Source organism: Desmodus rotundus, chromosome 7, assembly GCF_022682495.2.
Source record: "Desmodus rotundus isolate HL8 chromosome 7, HLdesRot8A.1, whole genome shotgun sequence".
NCBI classification, from domain to species: domain Eukaryota; kingdom Metazoa; phylum Chordata; class Mammalia; order Chiroptera; family Phyllostomidae; genus Desmodus; species Desmodus rotundus.
The window spans coordinates 478,400-494,679 of record NC_071393.1 but is presented as its reverse complement, the minus strand read 5'-3'; the positions used below and the strand labels follow the sequence as shown (position 1 = coordinate 494,679).

General features: G+C 61.6%; 1 protein-coding gene across 1 annotated transcript in view; it reads right to left on the bottom strand.

Moving 5' to 3' along the window:
* GALNT9 (polypeptide N-acetylgalactosaminyltransferase 9) overlaps positions 1-2,227 on the bottom strand; it is a 35,519-nt gene extending 33,292 nt beyond the window's left edge. The window contains exon 1 of the mRNA XM_024566652.4: positions 1,987-2,227. Coding sequence (XP_024422420.3) covers positions 1,987-2,227 — 241 coding nt within the window. The remainder of the gene's footprint in view (positions 1-1,986) is intronic.
* Positions 2,228-16,280: the final 14,053 nt, after the last annotated feature.

Here is a 16,280-nt window from a genome sequence, read left to right as displayed (position 1 = left end):
CGCGGACGCAGCCAAGGCCGAGGAAATGTGAGTGATGAATCCATTTTGTTTTGGGTTTCGCCCCCACCCATCTAAACTCGGCTGCATTAGTATCGGGTGGAAACTCTCAGGAATCAATTTCACGTTTCCTGGATCTAAAATAGAACAAGCCATCCTGGAAAGGGCAGCCCCCCCCCCCCGCCGGGAGGTTCTCTCTGCCGCCCTTCCACGTCCTTCACACGGGGCATCGGTGCCCGCCTGGACGGCTGAGTGCTGTTTCAGGTGGCTACTCCGGTGCCGGGCCCTTCTTAGGGACCTGCCTGGGGTGTCACATTGGGGCTCTCTCGTCATTTCCAGCAGCAAATACTGAATGACTCCTGGGTGAGACGCTGGGCTACAGATGTGGCCTGAGAGGGGGCAAGACAGACTCGCCAAAGACAGTGAGACCAGGGGAGACAGAGAGACAGGGACGGACAGAGAGGGAGGGAGAGACAGAGAGACACAGAGACAGACAAACTGATGGACACAGAGGGACAGAGAGGTGGGGGAGAGTTGGAGAGGGGGGTGGGAAAGAGAGGAGGGAGGAGGCAGGGGCACAAGAAGAGGGAGGGGCAGGTGCAGGGAGGGAGAAACAGAGGCCCAGGGAGAGCAGGACTGGGGAGAGGTTGGCCGCCCCGAGGCTACACAGCCAGACAGGCTGCTCTGTTTTCATGTAACCACCCAGTTCTCCCCCAGACAGACCGTGACCCCCTGGCAAACACTCTCTAGTGAAGCTGAGCATCCCTGTGGGGCACACGGTGCCCCAGACGAGTCAGTCACCCGCCAGAGCTGAGAGTGGCAGCTGAGCTGAACTCTCTTCCCCTCAGCTGGGCAGGAAAGACCAGAACAGCCACAGGGCCTTTCAAAACCACCTCGGAGCAGCAGCACCAGGAGCCCCAGGGACAGCGAGAAGGAGCCCAGGCACTCAGGAGGGTGCCCTGCTTCCCCCCTGCTGGTTGTTCCTGAACCTCGGGGGCCACTAAGACTCCAGGTCCAGGCTGGGCGCCCAGACCCCTCCCAGCAGGGCCTGGTTCCGACACTTCCTGAGGCTTTGCGGGGGCCGCTGGAGCAGAAACCAGAGCAGAAAGCCCACGAACGAGGCAAACGCAAACTCTCCCCCTTCCTCCAGAGCCTGGCACCGAGCTGTGTCCCGAGGGGAAAGAACGCAGCCCCACCAGCTGTGGCCGTGGCCCTGAACCCCGGGGCCGACGCTGACTCTCGGGAGTGGCCCAAGTGGAACAAGCAGCCCCCACCAGCTGCTGGGCTTCTCACAGATGCTCCCATGGACCCCGGCACCCAGGCACCAAGGCTGGCTGGGGCCACCTATGCAGTTAACACCTTCCAGGCCCCTGCTGGGCCCCTGAGCACCTGTGCACCTGTCCCGGCTCCCGCGGCTTCATGCTTGAACCCCAGCACTTTTGGATCGAGCCCTGGGCAGCCCTCGGAAGGGCGGCTGGATGAGCCCAGTGGTCGGGGGGGCCCTCTCCCCACCAGAAAAAGAACACCAGGCCAGCAACCTCGAAAGGACAGCATCACCCCCCACCCTGTGCTTGAGCCCTGACCCCCAGCATCTGGGGGCGGGGGGAAACAGTCCCCTGCACGCTGGCACCTGGGCAGTACCTGCTCTGCAAGCAGATCCTACAACCTCTTCAGAAGTTCCCGCAAGTCCTCTCAGGGAATAATCTGGAGTCCCTGCGTGTTTGCTGAGGGGTGGTCTCAGGGGTCCCCTGGGTGGCTGAGCGAACCATTGGTCGTCCAGGCCAAGGCCCTCGGCTAAGGAGAGCCCTTCTCTTCCCATCTGCCTCCCCACTGGAGTCGCAGAGGCTCCCCCCCCCCCCCCCAGCCCCTGCTGGCCTTCAGGCCCCTGGGGTCTTGAAAGTTCCAGCGGCTGGGACAGAGTGCAGAGTCGGGGCTCAGGGACAGTCCTCTCCCCGCGCCCCCTAGTCCCAGCGGGACCTGCCGGCTCACCGTTCAGCTGGTTGTAGACCACCTCCTCCAGGTGGTCCAGGCGCTGCAGGATGGCCTCGCGGTCCGCCAGCGCGCCCGCCTTGGCCAGTCGGCTGCGCACCCGGCGGTCGGCGCTGCGCACGAGCTGCGCCAGCCCCGCGGACCGGCCCTGCAGGCGGCAGTACGCGGAGAAGAGGATGACGCCCACGACCACCAGGATGTTGACCGTCAGCAAAGTTTTGATCTTCCTGGCCAGCGCCATGAACGCGGCTGAAAGCCGCGGGGGCTGCCTCGCCCGCGGGGCGCCTGGTGGGCCCGGCCGCTGGAGACTCCACCCAGCCCGCCTCTTCGGGGGACCATGAGCCCCCCGGCTCGCTGCGGGGCCACGGGGGCAGCGGGCGGGGCTGTGGGAAGGGGTTTGGTGGGGACTGCGGGCTGGGGGAGGGACTGTGGGCTTTGGGGGATCTGCGGGCTGGGGCTGCGGTTGAGGGGCTCTGCGCGGAGGAGGGGGCTGAGGGCGGGGCTGCGGGCGTGGAGAGGGGCCGCGCGCTGGGTCGCGGCGCCGGGAGCTGTCCTTTCAGCACCGCCGCCCGCTCAGCGCGCCCTGCCACCGCCCGGGATCCCCGTGCACAGGGGCTGCCCGGGGCCGCGGGCGCGGGGCGCAGCCGGCATCCTCCGCAGAGGGGCACGCCCCGTCTCCGGGGCGGCGGGGCGGGTCTGGGGGCCAGGAAGGAGAGGGCGGCGCGGGCCGGGCGGGCGCTCCGGCTGCCGTGCGGCTCCTGCGCGCCCCGCAGTCACGGCGCCGGTGCGGAGTGACGCTGCCGCCCGGCTCATCAGCATGCACGCGGCGGCTCCGCGCCCTCCTCCCGCCCCCGCACCCCGCTCCCCGGGCCGGGACCGCTCCACGCAACCACCCCACCCACCTCACGGGGCAGGGTGCGTGCACTCTCGGGGTCCCCAGCCTCCCAGCCGGGCAGGCCGGGCAGGGCGGAGCCGCGCGCTCTGGGACCCCGACCAAGGGCATCGCGCCCGGGCGCGGCGGGGGCGGAGCCAGCGGGCCCTCCTTACCCACGCGCGTCCCCAGACTCAGGATAAACCCCAAACTTGACTCCAATCAGACTTGGCCCTTGTCAAGGCTGTGTTGACTTCATCACTGGCGGGGGCGGGGTGGGGAGGGGGCTCCGGGGACCTTTGTAGGGAAGCGGATGGACTGCGGGGCAGAGTCAACTTGGTGGTCTCCCTGCTTCTCTGAGCCTCCCTCCCCTCCCCCTTCTCTGGGGCTGGGGGCTGGGAAGGGCTGAGTTCAAGGACAGGTGGACTGAGCTTGAGATTTAATGGGACCCAGGGGCACCACCGGGACAGGGGCCAGAGCCCCCTGGGCATCAGGTGGTTCACGTCGGGTCCCCTCTGGCCCCTCGTCCAGCATCCTTCCCACAGCCACGTGCCCTGACCTCCCCACGCCAGCCTATCCTGCCCCTCTGGGTAGATCTGGCGGAGCGAAAAGACACATTGCTCCTCTCCTTGTGAAACTTTCTTTCCCTTCTCGGGACTTTTTGTCTCCAGAAACTCGGAGGGAGGCCCCAGGCGCTGGGACAGGTGGCAGGCTGTCCGCAGAGAGCTCACCACATGCGTCGCATCTTCCGAGAGGAGCCTTGGATTTCCACGTTTAACTGTCACTCCAGAATGGCCTTGGGATGCAGTGGGCCGATAAGCACGGGGCCTGTTTCCGATGGAGAGCCGTTCCCTGCCCGGGAAATGCTGGGTGTTTCTGTTTGTAAAGAGCCAGGTTGCAAGGATAGTCTTTGGAATAATACCACAAACAGTTCACATTTACGCAGCCGTGAGATTCTGCCGGGCTTTGTTCTCAGTCCCTGACGGCTGTGAACCAATCCACACCGACAGCGAGAGTCAGGGCACAAGCTGCTCTGGCCTAATTTTACAAGTGGGGAAACCGAGGCAGCGAGAGGGCGGGTGCTTTGCTGAAGGTCGCATCCATGGCAGAGCGCGGATCTGGGATTCAAGCCCAGACGGTGAAGCTCCGCAATCAAATTTCTTAGCCACCGTCACTCAAGAAAAAAAGAAATCAAGCACTTTTCATTGTGTGTCTTATTGAAAGTGATGCTAAAGTGGTTTTGCAGGCGAAACATCATTTTGCTCCTGTAGCGACATTGTTCTACATTCTAAATTTCAGGGGCGAGGATGCATCCCGACAGGCACTGACCTATGGCTCAGTTTCACTTGCAACAGGCACACAGTGACTTGGGGATGCTGGGGGCTGCTCTACAAGAAAGGGATGCACCTCACAGCCCAGCAAACTGGTTTTCATTCAGTTTTTCCACGCACTGGGGGCTGAGCTGTGAGCGGTGAGCTGGGCCACAGTGACATGGCCCTGATGTGGTACCTGCTACAGAGCCCCCCCCACCGCAGGGCTTCCTCGGGTGGCCAGTCCCTCAGAAACGTGAGTGCGCCTGAGGTCCAGAGGGCTGACCTGTCCCCGTAGGAGGAGCCCTCGCTAGGGGGCTGCAGACATCAAGTGGCACCGTGAGACTGGGAGCAGGACACCAGGAGAGGGCGCCGTGGATGCGGGACTGGGTTCTCTGCAATGCTGGGCTCTTCCAGGTCAGAGGCCGAGCTCTGCTGGGTTAGCCTGGACACTGTCCACACTGAGCAGATGCCTCCAAGCTGGGCCTCGCTCTTTGCTTGGACCACAGACGGAAAGTCAGGAGCCACTAACGGGTCCTTTCCTGTCTCCTGGAGAGAAGGCATTTCCTGTTCCCGATTCCGCCTGGGCACGGGGCAGGCATGTCTCAGCGTCAACGTGTGTGAGTCAGCAGAGGCCTGGGGCTCCCACCAGCAGGGCTCTTTCCTGCACACCTGGCACATCCCAGGGCCCACGGGGGCTTCCACCGATGCACCAGCCACCACAGGACCCGGTCTTCCAAGAGTAGCCCCGCCCAGAGCACCTGCCATGGCCGTGCCCAGGGGGGAGGCACCGCTCAGCGGGGTTTCCTGTCAGCCTGGAGCTGACACTCGCTGCTTCCACTCTCACTGGCCAAATGTCGGACACAGAGGCACAGACAGGGCGGTGAAATGAAATTCTGCCAGGGGCCTGAAGATCCAGAGATCATTCCGTGAACGGGGCCCGTGACCCACACGGCGACCTTCCGGGACATCAGGGTTTCATCCCAACAGCTCACCCCGCACGCCAGGCTCCTGGGTGCAGCCCGTGGTCGCTGTTAAGTTAGAATTTAATGTGACCGTTTCATGGAAGGGACGACCAAAGCAGAAACAGGGCTGTGCGGCGAATTTTGGTTTAGACCAAATTCATCAATGGGCTGAGATCTTGATCGCAGGCGTCAGGTTCCTGGGGCAGGGTCCTCTGAGGATGGACGCTTGGGCTCCTGGATGGCAGCAGCGTCCCTCCTGCGGGCACTCTCAGCCTGGGGCCGGGGGGGGGGGGTGGCAGGAGGTGGGCCCGTTGTGCAAGCTGAGTTCTCACGGGTAACTGACCTCCCAACACCAACGGCCCAGAGATGAGCAGGGGCTCACGGCACCTCCAGATGCCCACAGTGACTCTGCCGTCCCCCGACTCCGAGGAAGGCCCCCGGCTCTGACGTCAAGCAGCTTCAAGGAGTCAACAGAACAACAGAAATGTTCGTGGAATCTGTTCATTAGCCACGGCCCTGTCTTGGATGTCCCTGCGTGACAGCTGGCGGGCCCACAGCCCATTACCTCGGCAGATGGGCCCATCAGTCCTCCGGCAGGTGAGGGTCTGCAGCAAGCTCAGCAGCCGGGAGAGGCAGAGGTTCCAGGTCTGCCAGCTCAGTCACGCTCACCTTCCCCCAGGCAGAAGTGACAGGTTCCAAGGAGCCAGGAGAGGGGAGCGAAGGGCCAGCGTGAGCATATGCCTGTGACAGAGGGAGTGTGTGTGAGTGAGGGACAGATACAGACACAGATGGTGGGGGAGGATTTTGTGGGGAGTGGGGTGGGGTACTAACCAAAATGAAGACGTTGTCATTTCCTGCTCTCCTTTCTCCCCAAACACCCTAAAAGGGCAATAGAACGGAAGAGTTCCCCACTGGCCGGGCCACAGCGTCCCGTGAGGTCCTGGGCTGACCCAGCTTCCGAGGTATCGTGTCACAGCACTGCCCCCAGTCCCCGGCAGTGACTGTCGAGTGGGTCCGAGTGCCTGTCCCTTGCTGGTCTCTCAGGCAGAAAACAAGCCTCTTCTCAGAGATCTTCCATTTCCAACTTCTCACTTCTTTACCAAATGCTTGAAGAATGTGGGCCGGGTGCCAGAACCCACTTCCTAGATGAGGAAGCAGAGGCACAGAGAGGTTTAGTAACTTGCCTGAAGTCACACAGACATCGGAGATGGGCCGGCTTTGGCCTGGGCAGTCTGGCTCCACAGTCCCGCCTATAAGCCCAGTCTGAGCTGCCTCGGCCCTCGCTGAGCCACTGAAATCCACTGTTCCTTCTGCCCCCACGCAATGGTCCCTCCTGTTTCCTGCTGCCCCGTACGGCGAGTTTCCCTCTGTCACAGATGCTAGCACCACCAGACAGCTGCTTGAAACAGCAGCATTCGGTCACTTAGCACGTCGACAGTGGAGGCAGGACGCTCATTCTGCTGCCCGCTGAGGTCCAGGCCCAGGCCGCAGACAGAGAGAAGGTGACCCCAGGCTGGAAGCTGACAGGTGCATTCACTGCCGCTTGTTTGTGGTTGTGGCCATCGGGTGGCTGGGACCTGAGCCGGGCTGTCGGAACACCAGCAGCAGCCCCCACCACCCACACTGGCCTCTCCGAGGGGCCTGGGCTTCCTCACAGCAGGACTGCCCGAGACTAAGTCCCCTCCTCCTGCAGCCTCAGGCCAAGGGCTTGTCCTGGCCCCGCCCGGGCTCTGGCTGGCATCCAGGAGGGACAAGCAGGTGCTGTGACACGCGGGCTGCTGTGATTGCAGATCTCCAGCCTCCAGAGCCGTGGGAGGTATGTCTGTGTTGTTTTAAGCGTTCAGTTTGTAGTAATCTGCGATGGCAGCCAGGGAAACTCCTGGAAAGACTGAACACGAGTCAAGTGTAAGCAATAACGACACGCATACAACAAACGGCTTCGTGAATCATGAAGCGAGGCCCGCCTGCCTGGACCCAGCTGTGCCGGAGCCCCGGGCCCATCACGGCGCGTGGCGTAAGCCAGGGCGAGGCCCGGGGTGCTGCTCTTGCTGACCGGTCTCCTCGAAAACGCAGAGCCTGCCGGCCACAGGGCTTCTCCCCACGAACCACCAGGACTTGACCTCCAAGGACACTTCTCAAGCCAGTGGCAGAAAGACTCAGCGATGCCAGCGACAGGGGAGTGTGGCCGGGACGCGCCCCCTCCCCCTGCAGCGTGACATTCCTCCCCACTCCCACAGGCTGACTCCCCACCAGGCAGAGCAACGCGGGAAGATCGACGGCGCTCAGTGTGAGAGAGCACGCCGTTCCCCAACCACACAACACTGTCCTCTCGAACCCACGCCCCTCGCGCCTTCTGGGATGGGCCGGGCGAGCGTGTCACTGCCGCCTCCCCAAGGGCGGTGGTCGGCCTCCGAGAGGAGAGCCGGTGCGGGCGCTGGGTGTCGCTCCCGCTGGCCCGGTGAGGCCCAGTCCCAGCCCCAGCCCCAGCCCCAGCCCCAGCCCCAGCCCCAGCGAGGGGATGGATGAATGTGCGGGGTGAGATGGCAGCATCTGAGGCTCTGCGGGCAGAGGAGGTGACAGCCAGCTTGGGACTTTGCTGAACACAGGCGCACCCACCCGTAAACACAGACTCGGACCTGCCCGGCCCCTCAGCATGTCCGATCTTCCCGGCCAGTCTGCGAGTGTGTCCTGAGGCAGCGGCCCAGTGCCAGGTGGGGGCAGGGACAAGGGTCCCTGTGAGGGGCCCAGGCGCGGCCGCGGCCCCACACCAGCAGCAGGTCCAGACAGACCCCCCAGAGTAGCCTGCAACAGCCTCGTCGGACTCTGCCAGCGCCGGGCTGCCGGGCTGGGATGTGGGCTCTGCCGCCGCTGGGAGCTTGGCCTGGGCCTTTGCCAGAGCTCACTACTGTATAATTTAATCTAATTGATTAATTAAATCCAAATAATTTTCAAACAAGCTGTAATAACAGTTATAGGATTTCAGGACTACCTATAATTTTCTTAATGACTTTTATCAGAGGAAATCTTTCCCCGGGACTCGAAGTGGTTGGTTGTTGACCCTGTGGGTTCGCCTTGGCTGCGTCCCCGGCACCGAACTACGCACCGATGGCAGCCCCAGGTGTGCCGGGTCACCCGCCACCGCGCAGGACTCCACAGGCCACAGTCAACACACGCGTCAGCTCACTGGTCCCTGGCCAGGGCTCGCGGACATCAAGGGTGCGGCTGTGGTTAAAGGGTGGCTCTATCCGTGGTCTCAGCTGCGGTGGCCGCGCTGTCCTCGCACGGGCCAGTGGGCGGGGCCGGCGGTGCAAACGGTCAGGCAGAGGGGGTGGGAGGGAGCACATGCACCTCTAACCCGTGAGCGTCTGGCTGCTGCCCCTGGACAACAGGAGCCCTGCGTCGGGGTCGGGGGCTGTCACACGCCGAGCAGAGGGCTGGGGCGTGGGGGCCACACCTCGAGCCACAGGCGCTGTCACTCTGCCAAAGTTCTTTGGTTGCAGGCAGCAGACCCTGACCCAGAATCGCATGAGCAGGAACGGGATTTACAGAGAAGACACCAGCGAGACTCAGGGGCAGCAAAGGACCAAACCGGGGAAGAGGCAGGAGCATCCTCGACATGAGCTGGGACTGAGCACCCATGGGGGGGAGGGGAACAGACAGTCCGTCGCTTCAGGGTGTCCCCTCAGGCTGAACGATCGTCAGCCATTCTCAGGCCCCTGAGGGCAGGATATGGCCCCTCAGGACTTCACACCATGGGACTAGCGGCCCCAGGAGAAGAGGGTGCAGTTTCTAGAAGTGGGAGAAATGGGTGTTGGCTGCAGACACCACTGAAGGCCCTGTGCGGAGCCCCCATGCCCCGCATTTCTTGCGCACACTCTCCAGGTGAGGCACTGTGGGGCATCCCCATGGAGCAAGGCAGGCAGCTCCAGCGAGGCTCCAGCTGTGAGGGTGTCGAGCAGCAACCCCGCGTCCCAAGCGTCCTCGCCACCGCCGAGCAGTGCTGTGGCACAGGCAGCCGGGGGGCCTGTCAGCTTTCACAGGCATTGCCCCAACTCTACAGCGTTGGTACCAGCACCCCCGACCCCCATGCTGCCGATGTCGTGAGTGGGGTCGCGCCCCGTCAGACTCCCACGTGGAAGCCCGAACCCCATACCTCAGGACGCGGCCTTGTGTGCAGACGGGGCCCCCCGCAGGTGTAACCAGTTAAGTCAGGGTGAGGTTGCCGTGGAGTAGGGTGGGGGCCCCGATCCACATGACGGGGTCCCTGGAAGAAGAGGCAGCCAGGACACAGACATGCACAGGGATGAGCCCGTGAGGACACGGGGGGACCTGGCTGTCTGCCACCACGGAGAGGACTCAAGAGGGGACCAGCCTGGTGACACCTGGAACATGGATGTCCATCCTCCAGGACTGGGGACAGTAAGAGCCCCGGGGCGCTGACATGGCAGAGGAGGAACGAGGGGTCCAGGGGGACAGCTCTGATCTGGAAGGAAGGGCCCCGTCTGCTGGGCTGTGCAAGGAGCTGAGAGGCCCGCAGGGGAGCGGGTGGCTGCGCCCCCAGGCCTGCGCCGGCCGAAGGGCCGCTGGGGACTTGACCCTCCATCAGCTGGCGGAGAACCCAGGAGGGGCCTGGTCAGAGGCACCTCCCAGAGCCTCGTGGTGAAATTCCCAAGATTTCTCCTCAAAAGCAGCAACAGAGCTTTCCATTAATTCTCCGTGAGTGTAAATGTTCCCACAGGCTCCACTTAAAGGCTTCCCTGGAACCGAGTTTTCCCAAAGAAGCTGCATTTTAATTTGAATATAAACACTTTGCACAGCAGCCTCCTCCGACCCCCACCCAGCCAGGGAAATGGGGGTCCAAGCCCCCAGGCCTTCTTAGTCGTGGCAGGGAGATGGGTTTGGAAAGGTGTGGAGCCCTGGGGGCCGGCCCATCAACACTTCTTCAGAATTTTGAGTTATTTACCAATATTTGCAAATCAAGACACCCCGCATTGAAAAGGCTATCTGAGGTCTCTAGCCGTATTCAGGAATGAGGTGGTGTACAGCTCCTCTTCCCTTGAGGAAAAACGTGGACGGGCCACCCGATTCACCTCTGTTGGCTGAGGTAAAACCCACTCCCGGACACATCTGGCCGTTAGCGTCTTCCAGGCGCTCGGCCCAGGGACCGACTTGGGCGTGGAAACAGGATGGAAGACAGGCCAATGGGACTCAGTTCTGGGGCTTTTCTGCGGAAGGTGGGCAGAGGGCGCTCTTTTCCTACCCCTGTGCACATCTGGGGGAGGTGGGGGAGGAGCACAGGGTCGTTGTCCCAGCAACCGAGAGCCTGGGGGAGGCACCAGACCCCTGCGCAGCTCTGCCCATCCAGGAGCTTCCGCTGTCTCAGCTGTGCTTCTGTCACCCACAATCAAAACCATCTTGGTGTGTTTGTTTCCTTCCCTGGAAGATGTTTCTGGAAATGTCCCAGCCACTGTGGCGTCTGCAGGGATCAGAGGTCACCTCACCCCTCAGCTTCAGTTTCCCTGTCCGAGAATCGGGAGGACACATACACTGTTGTCATGTGGTCTCCTGGGAGGCAGCGGAGTGGACCCTCAGGGTCTGAGTCCTGCCCCAGCCCCGTCTGTGCTGGGTCCTCGGTGGGATCCCTGATCAGAGAGAGCTGTGCCCCCTCCCCACCCTGGTGCCTCTCCCATGGCTCCATCCTCACAGGTGGCCCAGGAAGCCCAGCCCTGCCCCTCCGGGGACAGGCTGGGACGGAGCTGCGGGTCCCTGAGAGATCTGGTCTCCAGGAGGACGTGGTGGCCTCCCAGAAACCCTGGCACAGCCCTGGGGTGGGGCATGTGGGCTGAGTCCAAGGAACCACCCACCCCCTGCCCCCAGGGGCCACTCGAAGGCCTGAGGGCTGTCCCAGGTGAGCAAGGCATCCAGGCCACAAGGGTCAGGGCTCACAGGACAACTGTGTTCCCTTCCACCTCCTGGCCCCTGTGCCAGGGAGCCCTGCCTGACCACACTGCCCCCGCAGCTCAGGGTTTGTCGTCCGGGGAATGGACATCAACACCTGAAGGTCGGAGACGAGAGCAAGCCCTGGGGCCGCATCCCACACACAGCCAGCTCCCTGGCCCCACGTGTGCCCCACAAGGCACTCTCAGCTCGCCTCAGCGCCTGCCCTCAGCTGCCCTGATAAATAAATGAATAAGGCTGAGATCGGAGTCGGTTTACAGGTGAAACTGGCCCCCAAAGCACGACCCTCAGACACTGTGAACGATTAGAAACAGGAGCGAAATCAGTCCAGTGCTCCGCAGCTCTGTGCACAGTTGCTCTCCCCACAGCGTCAGGCCCACTGGACCCTGAACTGTCCCCAAGCCCAGAGCCGCCGGCCCCCTGCTACCTGAGCCAGCAGAGGTCCGCTCCGCTCTCCCCACCCTGCCCCATGCCTCCCCAAGCTCCCAGCTTCCCGGAGCAGTCGCCGGCAGGGACTGGCGCCACAGACCGAACTACTCCCATATGCTCCTTCACAAAGAAACTGTTTCCCAGCAGATACATTTCAGTCTCCTCTCTTCCTGCCGATAGCCCCATGCCAGCACCTCCAGGGCTGCAGGTCCGAACGCTTCCGCCCCACCTTCCACAAGTGAGCAGGCAAAAGAGGGAGGCAGCGAGGCCAGCATGAGGAGCTGAGCGTTCAGGCCTTGGGCGCAGGCTGGGGCCCCGGTCTGTGCTGTGCTGTTCTGGCTGTCGGCCCTGAGCCGGTCTGGAGAAAGAGAAAGGGCTGCCAAAAACTGGCTCTGACCTCGGGCCGCCCCTGAGAGACTGCGACAGGCCAGGACTAAAACTGTCACCCTGAGTGGTGACCAGGAAGTGGCCCGGCCCTGAGAGGCCTTTGTGCTAAGCTTCTGTCCCCTCTTCAGATGCCGTGAAGGTCCCAGATGATGCAAACACACCAGCCCACTTAGGGTGCTTCCTCTGGTAGCTGGCCAGTGAGCACGGCTTCCCTTTGACCGGTATGTCGAATGCCTGGAGGGATGTGCAACCAGGCTTTCTCAGGACGTGCCTCTGTCAATCAGTGAGTGCAAGGAGGCCGTATGGGAGGATCCAGCCACGTGCAGAGAGGGCAGGGGTTTGGCCCAGCTCTGAGCAGTAGTACTGCAGGCGTTTGGGAAGAAGTGAACCCACAAGCTGAACAGGTATGCAGCAGAGCTGGGAGGACCTGCCTTCTCTCCTCTTCCATGTGGACACAGCTGGACTACATTTCCCAGACTCCCTTGCTGCAAGGTATACCATGTGACTGAGTTCTGACCAATAGCATGCAATCAGAAATGATGGGCTTCCTATCCAGGGCTGAACCTGGTCCTTGATCTGTCTCCACCAGTGGTGATGGAGAGGATTCAGAAGGTCAGACACAGAAGAGGCTTGGGTCATTCAATGACCACTCAGGGTCCAGCCCTCACTGCCACCCAGCCTCTGATGACCTACGTGCATAGTGACATGAGTCTTTAATACCGAAAGTAAACCTTGCTTGTGTTATAAGCAATCTTGCAGGTGTGTCTGTCCCAGCAGGTAGCGTACTTTTCACTTGCAGATGTAATGCTCTGGGTCCACATCTGACAGGTGGGTCAGGACTTTAATGTGGCAAATGGCAGAAAACCCAACTCAGAGGGGCTTGAACAGAATAAATGGAACTGATTAGCTTCTGTAACTGGGGCCTGAGGAGCATGTGGGGTGCAGGTATGGCTCGATCAAGGCACCGCCAGCAGCAGAAGGTGCAAACGCCTCTCCTAGCACAGTGGTCCAGACTGGCCTGGTTCAGCCCAGCTCGCCTCTGTGGGGATCGGAAGGTGCACCTGCCAGAGTTCTCCTCACCTCTGGGAGGGTCACGTGTGCAGGAGACATGAGCTCTAGTTGTCCTGGCTGGGACATGCTGACCCTGCAGCTCCATCAGTCACTCAGGATAGAGGAGGGGCAGATCTCCAAACAGAAGGGCAGCTGCCACTGGAGAGTCACTGGCTGGTTCCAGGAGACACAGGGGTGCCGGGGACAGGGAAGCAGGCCCAGCTTCCCCTCACCTTTTCCTCTGGGCCCTCGTGGGAAGCACCTCTCTCCTTTCTAAATGGCTCTGAGGAGGGGGCGGAGCTCCACTTCTACACACCAGGGGTCCTGGCCCAAGTCCTGCCCTGGGGGTTTATTCTGTCTGTGCGGAGAACGAGGCTCTCTCTGGTGGCACTCGTGGGCGCTGAGGCGGGGACATGTCCTGGCAGAGCCGAAATGCTGGTGACGCAGACTCTAGAGAGCGGCCCCACCCAGGGGCACCCTCGACCCTACAGCTTGGTCACTGGTCCCTGCTCTGGGTTCGGTACATTCCTGCTGTGCCAAAGTCAGTTCAAGTCCATTTTCCATCACCTACCACCAAAAGGAACCTACAGATTTGTTCCACAGGCAGTGGCTTTTCCTTCTCTGTTGTGAATAAAACATCAGGTGTGTCTGAGGTCATTTCAGCTAGTTTGTGACCTGAAATGAGGCCCGGGTGTGCTTGGGAACAGCCCCCGTCTGCCATGTGGCTCCAGGCCCAGGCCCCAGCATCGGCCTTGTGACGCTGCCAAAGGGTCCTCAGACCCCGGCACCCCATCCCCCTCGATGCCCCAAAGCCACTTCCAGTCAAAAATAGCAGTGGTAACCATCCCTGAAGTGGGCAGTTGGCACTTTCACCTGAGTTCTCTCCGCCCTACACAAAGGTGGAACGTAGGTTTAGAAAACGTGGCTCGTCCCATCGGTCTCTGACGTACAGATTCTATGAGAAAACAGTGTCACGGCATGTCCACTGGTCCCCCTGCGCCTGAACCCTCCCCGCTGGGTTCTCTGGAGCCACCACGGCCCATTACTTGGGCCTCCATAACCCCAGAACTCTAAACTCCGGAACAGTCAGAGCTGTGGCCAACAGATACCTAGATGGGGCTGGAAAAGAGGTAGAGGGTCCACGCTCCCCCCACACAGAGCGGCCCCGGGAGGCCAGAGTTTCGGGGACTTGGTCCTCCTCTGGCCCCACAGGAGCCTGCTCTGGAGGAAGCCCAGACAGGACCCCGCGTGGCCGGCCTACTGCCAACCTCACCTCATCCATGGGGACAGACTCGGCTCCCGTCCCAGGGAGGCGTTTGAAGAAGGAGGAGGAGGAGAGAAAGGCAGGAACTTCCCCGCCACCGCTGAAAGAGACTTGTTCCAACTTCCCCGGGAGCCAGTTCTACCCTTTCAGCCCACCATCTGGAACGTTCCAACTCGCACCCGCTGGCGTTCACTTGCTAAAACTTTGCATTCCTGGATCTGAGATTGGGAGCAACTGTGTGTGGCAAATACACTCTCCCATCATATGTTCCAGGGACATGGAACAGATTGCTCCCAGTCCTCAGAAAACACACACCAGAAAAAGAAGGGAAGACAGAGCAGCCTCGGCCAAGCCCTCCTCACGGAGGAGAGGCCCTGGTGATTCCGGGAGGACAGAAGGTGCTAGGGAAGGCAGGCGCGCCTGCCGGCAGGTGTGGCCCTGAGATGCCAGGTTGGTGCCAAGGAATGGGACAAGCCAGGGCCTTTTGTGAGGGATGAGCAGGACCGCACTCCGGTGCCTGGGGGAGCCCCTATCTGCTGGGCTTCTCCAGACAAAGGGCCGAGGGACAAGGCTGCAGAGTGGAGGCTACGGGGCAGAGGCAGGTCCTCCTGCAGGGAGGGGGTGGGCCCAGCTCCCAGAGGGCTATTCGATTAGTGATTACCTTAGATTTGTAGAAATGTAATCATGCGACTATTTGATGAAACCCACCCAACACTGTGTCTCCAGAATTTGAATTTCCATGGGCTGAATTAATGAGTGAGTGAGCGAATGAATGAGTGAGTGAGCGAATGGATGACGAAGGGGCAGACAGAGCCTCACGGAGATGAAACAGACTGGCTCCCCGTGGTCCCTTCCATGGGGATCGGCCCCCAAACAAGAGAAGTGCACCCAGACCAGGAACCGTCAGAGGGGGCACGTTGCCCTTCCGGAAGCTCCCGTCTGTCGTCTGGACGCCGCTCTGGATGCAGAGTTGCTCTTAATTTAACCCGAATCGCCCACAGGGAGGGAGCAGGAAGCTGGGATTCGAGGAAGGTACCTGTCCAACCAGACATCTTTTATGTCACCTAGGACAAAGCCGTTTAATTGTGCCATTATCTCTGAGCTTTTATTATCCTTGCTATTGATCTTCCCCATTAATGAAGCCCATATAATTAAACGACCGGAAAGCTATGCCCAGCCTTAGTGAACCTGCTCCCGGGTGCGATGCGGCCATGAAGGAGAGCACTGCTCCTCAGCTCCTGGCCTCTGCTGTCCCTTGGCTGGCCTAAAGGACATGGGGACACAGGGAGGGCCTGGCCCTGACCCCACCCCCTCAGAGATGGTGGGGTGGGCTCTCCCATCCCTGGTGACTGCTGAGTGCAGGCAGAAGTCCTAGTTCCAGTCACCGTGACCGTGGTGACTGACTGTCAGGTCCAGAAACACAGAAGTTACCCTCTTCCCCTGTTTCCAGCGACTGAACTTAGTCCCGGAGTTGCAGACACCTGTTTCTTCTGCAGGCTTGGAACCCAGGGCCCCTCTGCTGGTGACACAGCCCAGCTGTCCTGGGGAGTCCCCCGGCTCACCGCACTGAGCCCTGGGAAAGACGGACTCACTGCCTGCCTCCAGGGAGGGGCCTGCCCTGCCCTCCCCGCGCCCTGGGGCCCACGCACTCACACGCCAGTCACAACAAGAGCCTCTCCCCACCCAAGGCCGGCTAGCGCCACGGTCTTCTGCCCACCAGCACGGGGCAGAGCCGGAACTTCTGTCCCCGCAGATGGGATCTTCCGCTTGGAACCCCAGCCTGCCCCGAGAGCAGATGAAGGCAGCCACTGAGCTGGTGAACAGGGAACTCAGCCAGACCGCAGGGGCAGATCCGCGGGCTCCCCAAATCTAGGCCAGCACGTCCCAGAGACGGGCCCACGGAAGGAACCAGGAAGTGTTGCCGCTCCCCCTCAACCCACCAGTACCTGCGTGTGCTCCCCCACCCGCCCCCCACGGGCTCCCCATGGGCTCCCCCAGGCGCCTGGCAGACTCTTCAGGAGCTGGGAGCCTCCTGCACCGAGACGATCGCAAGACGCACG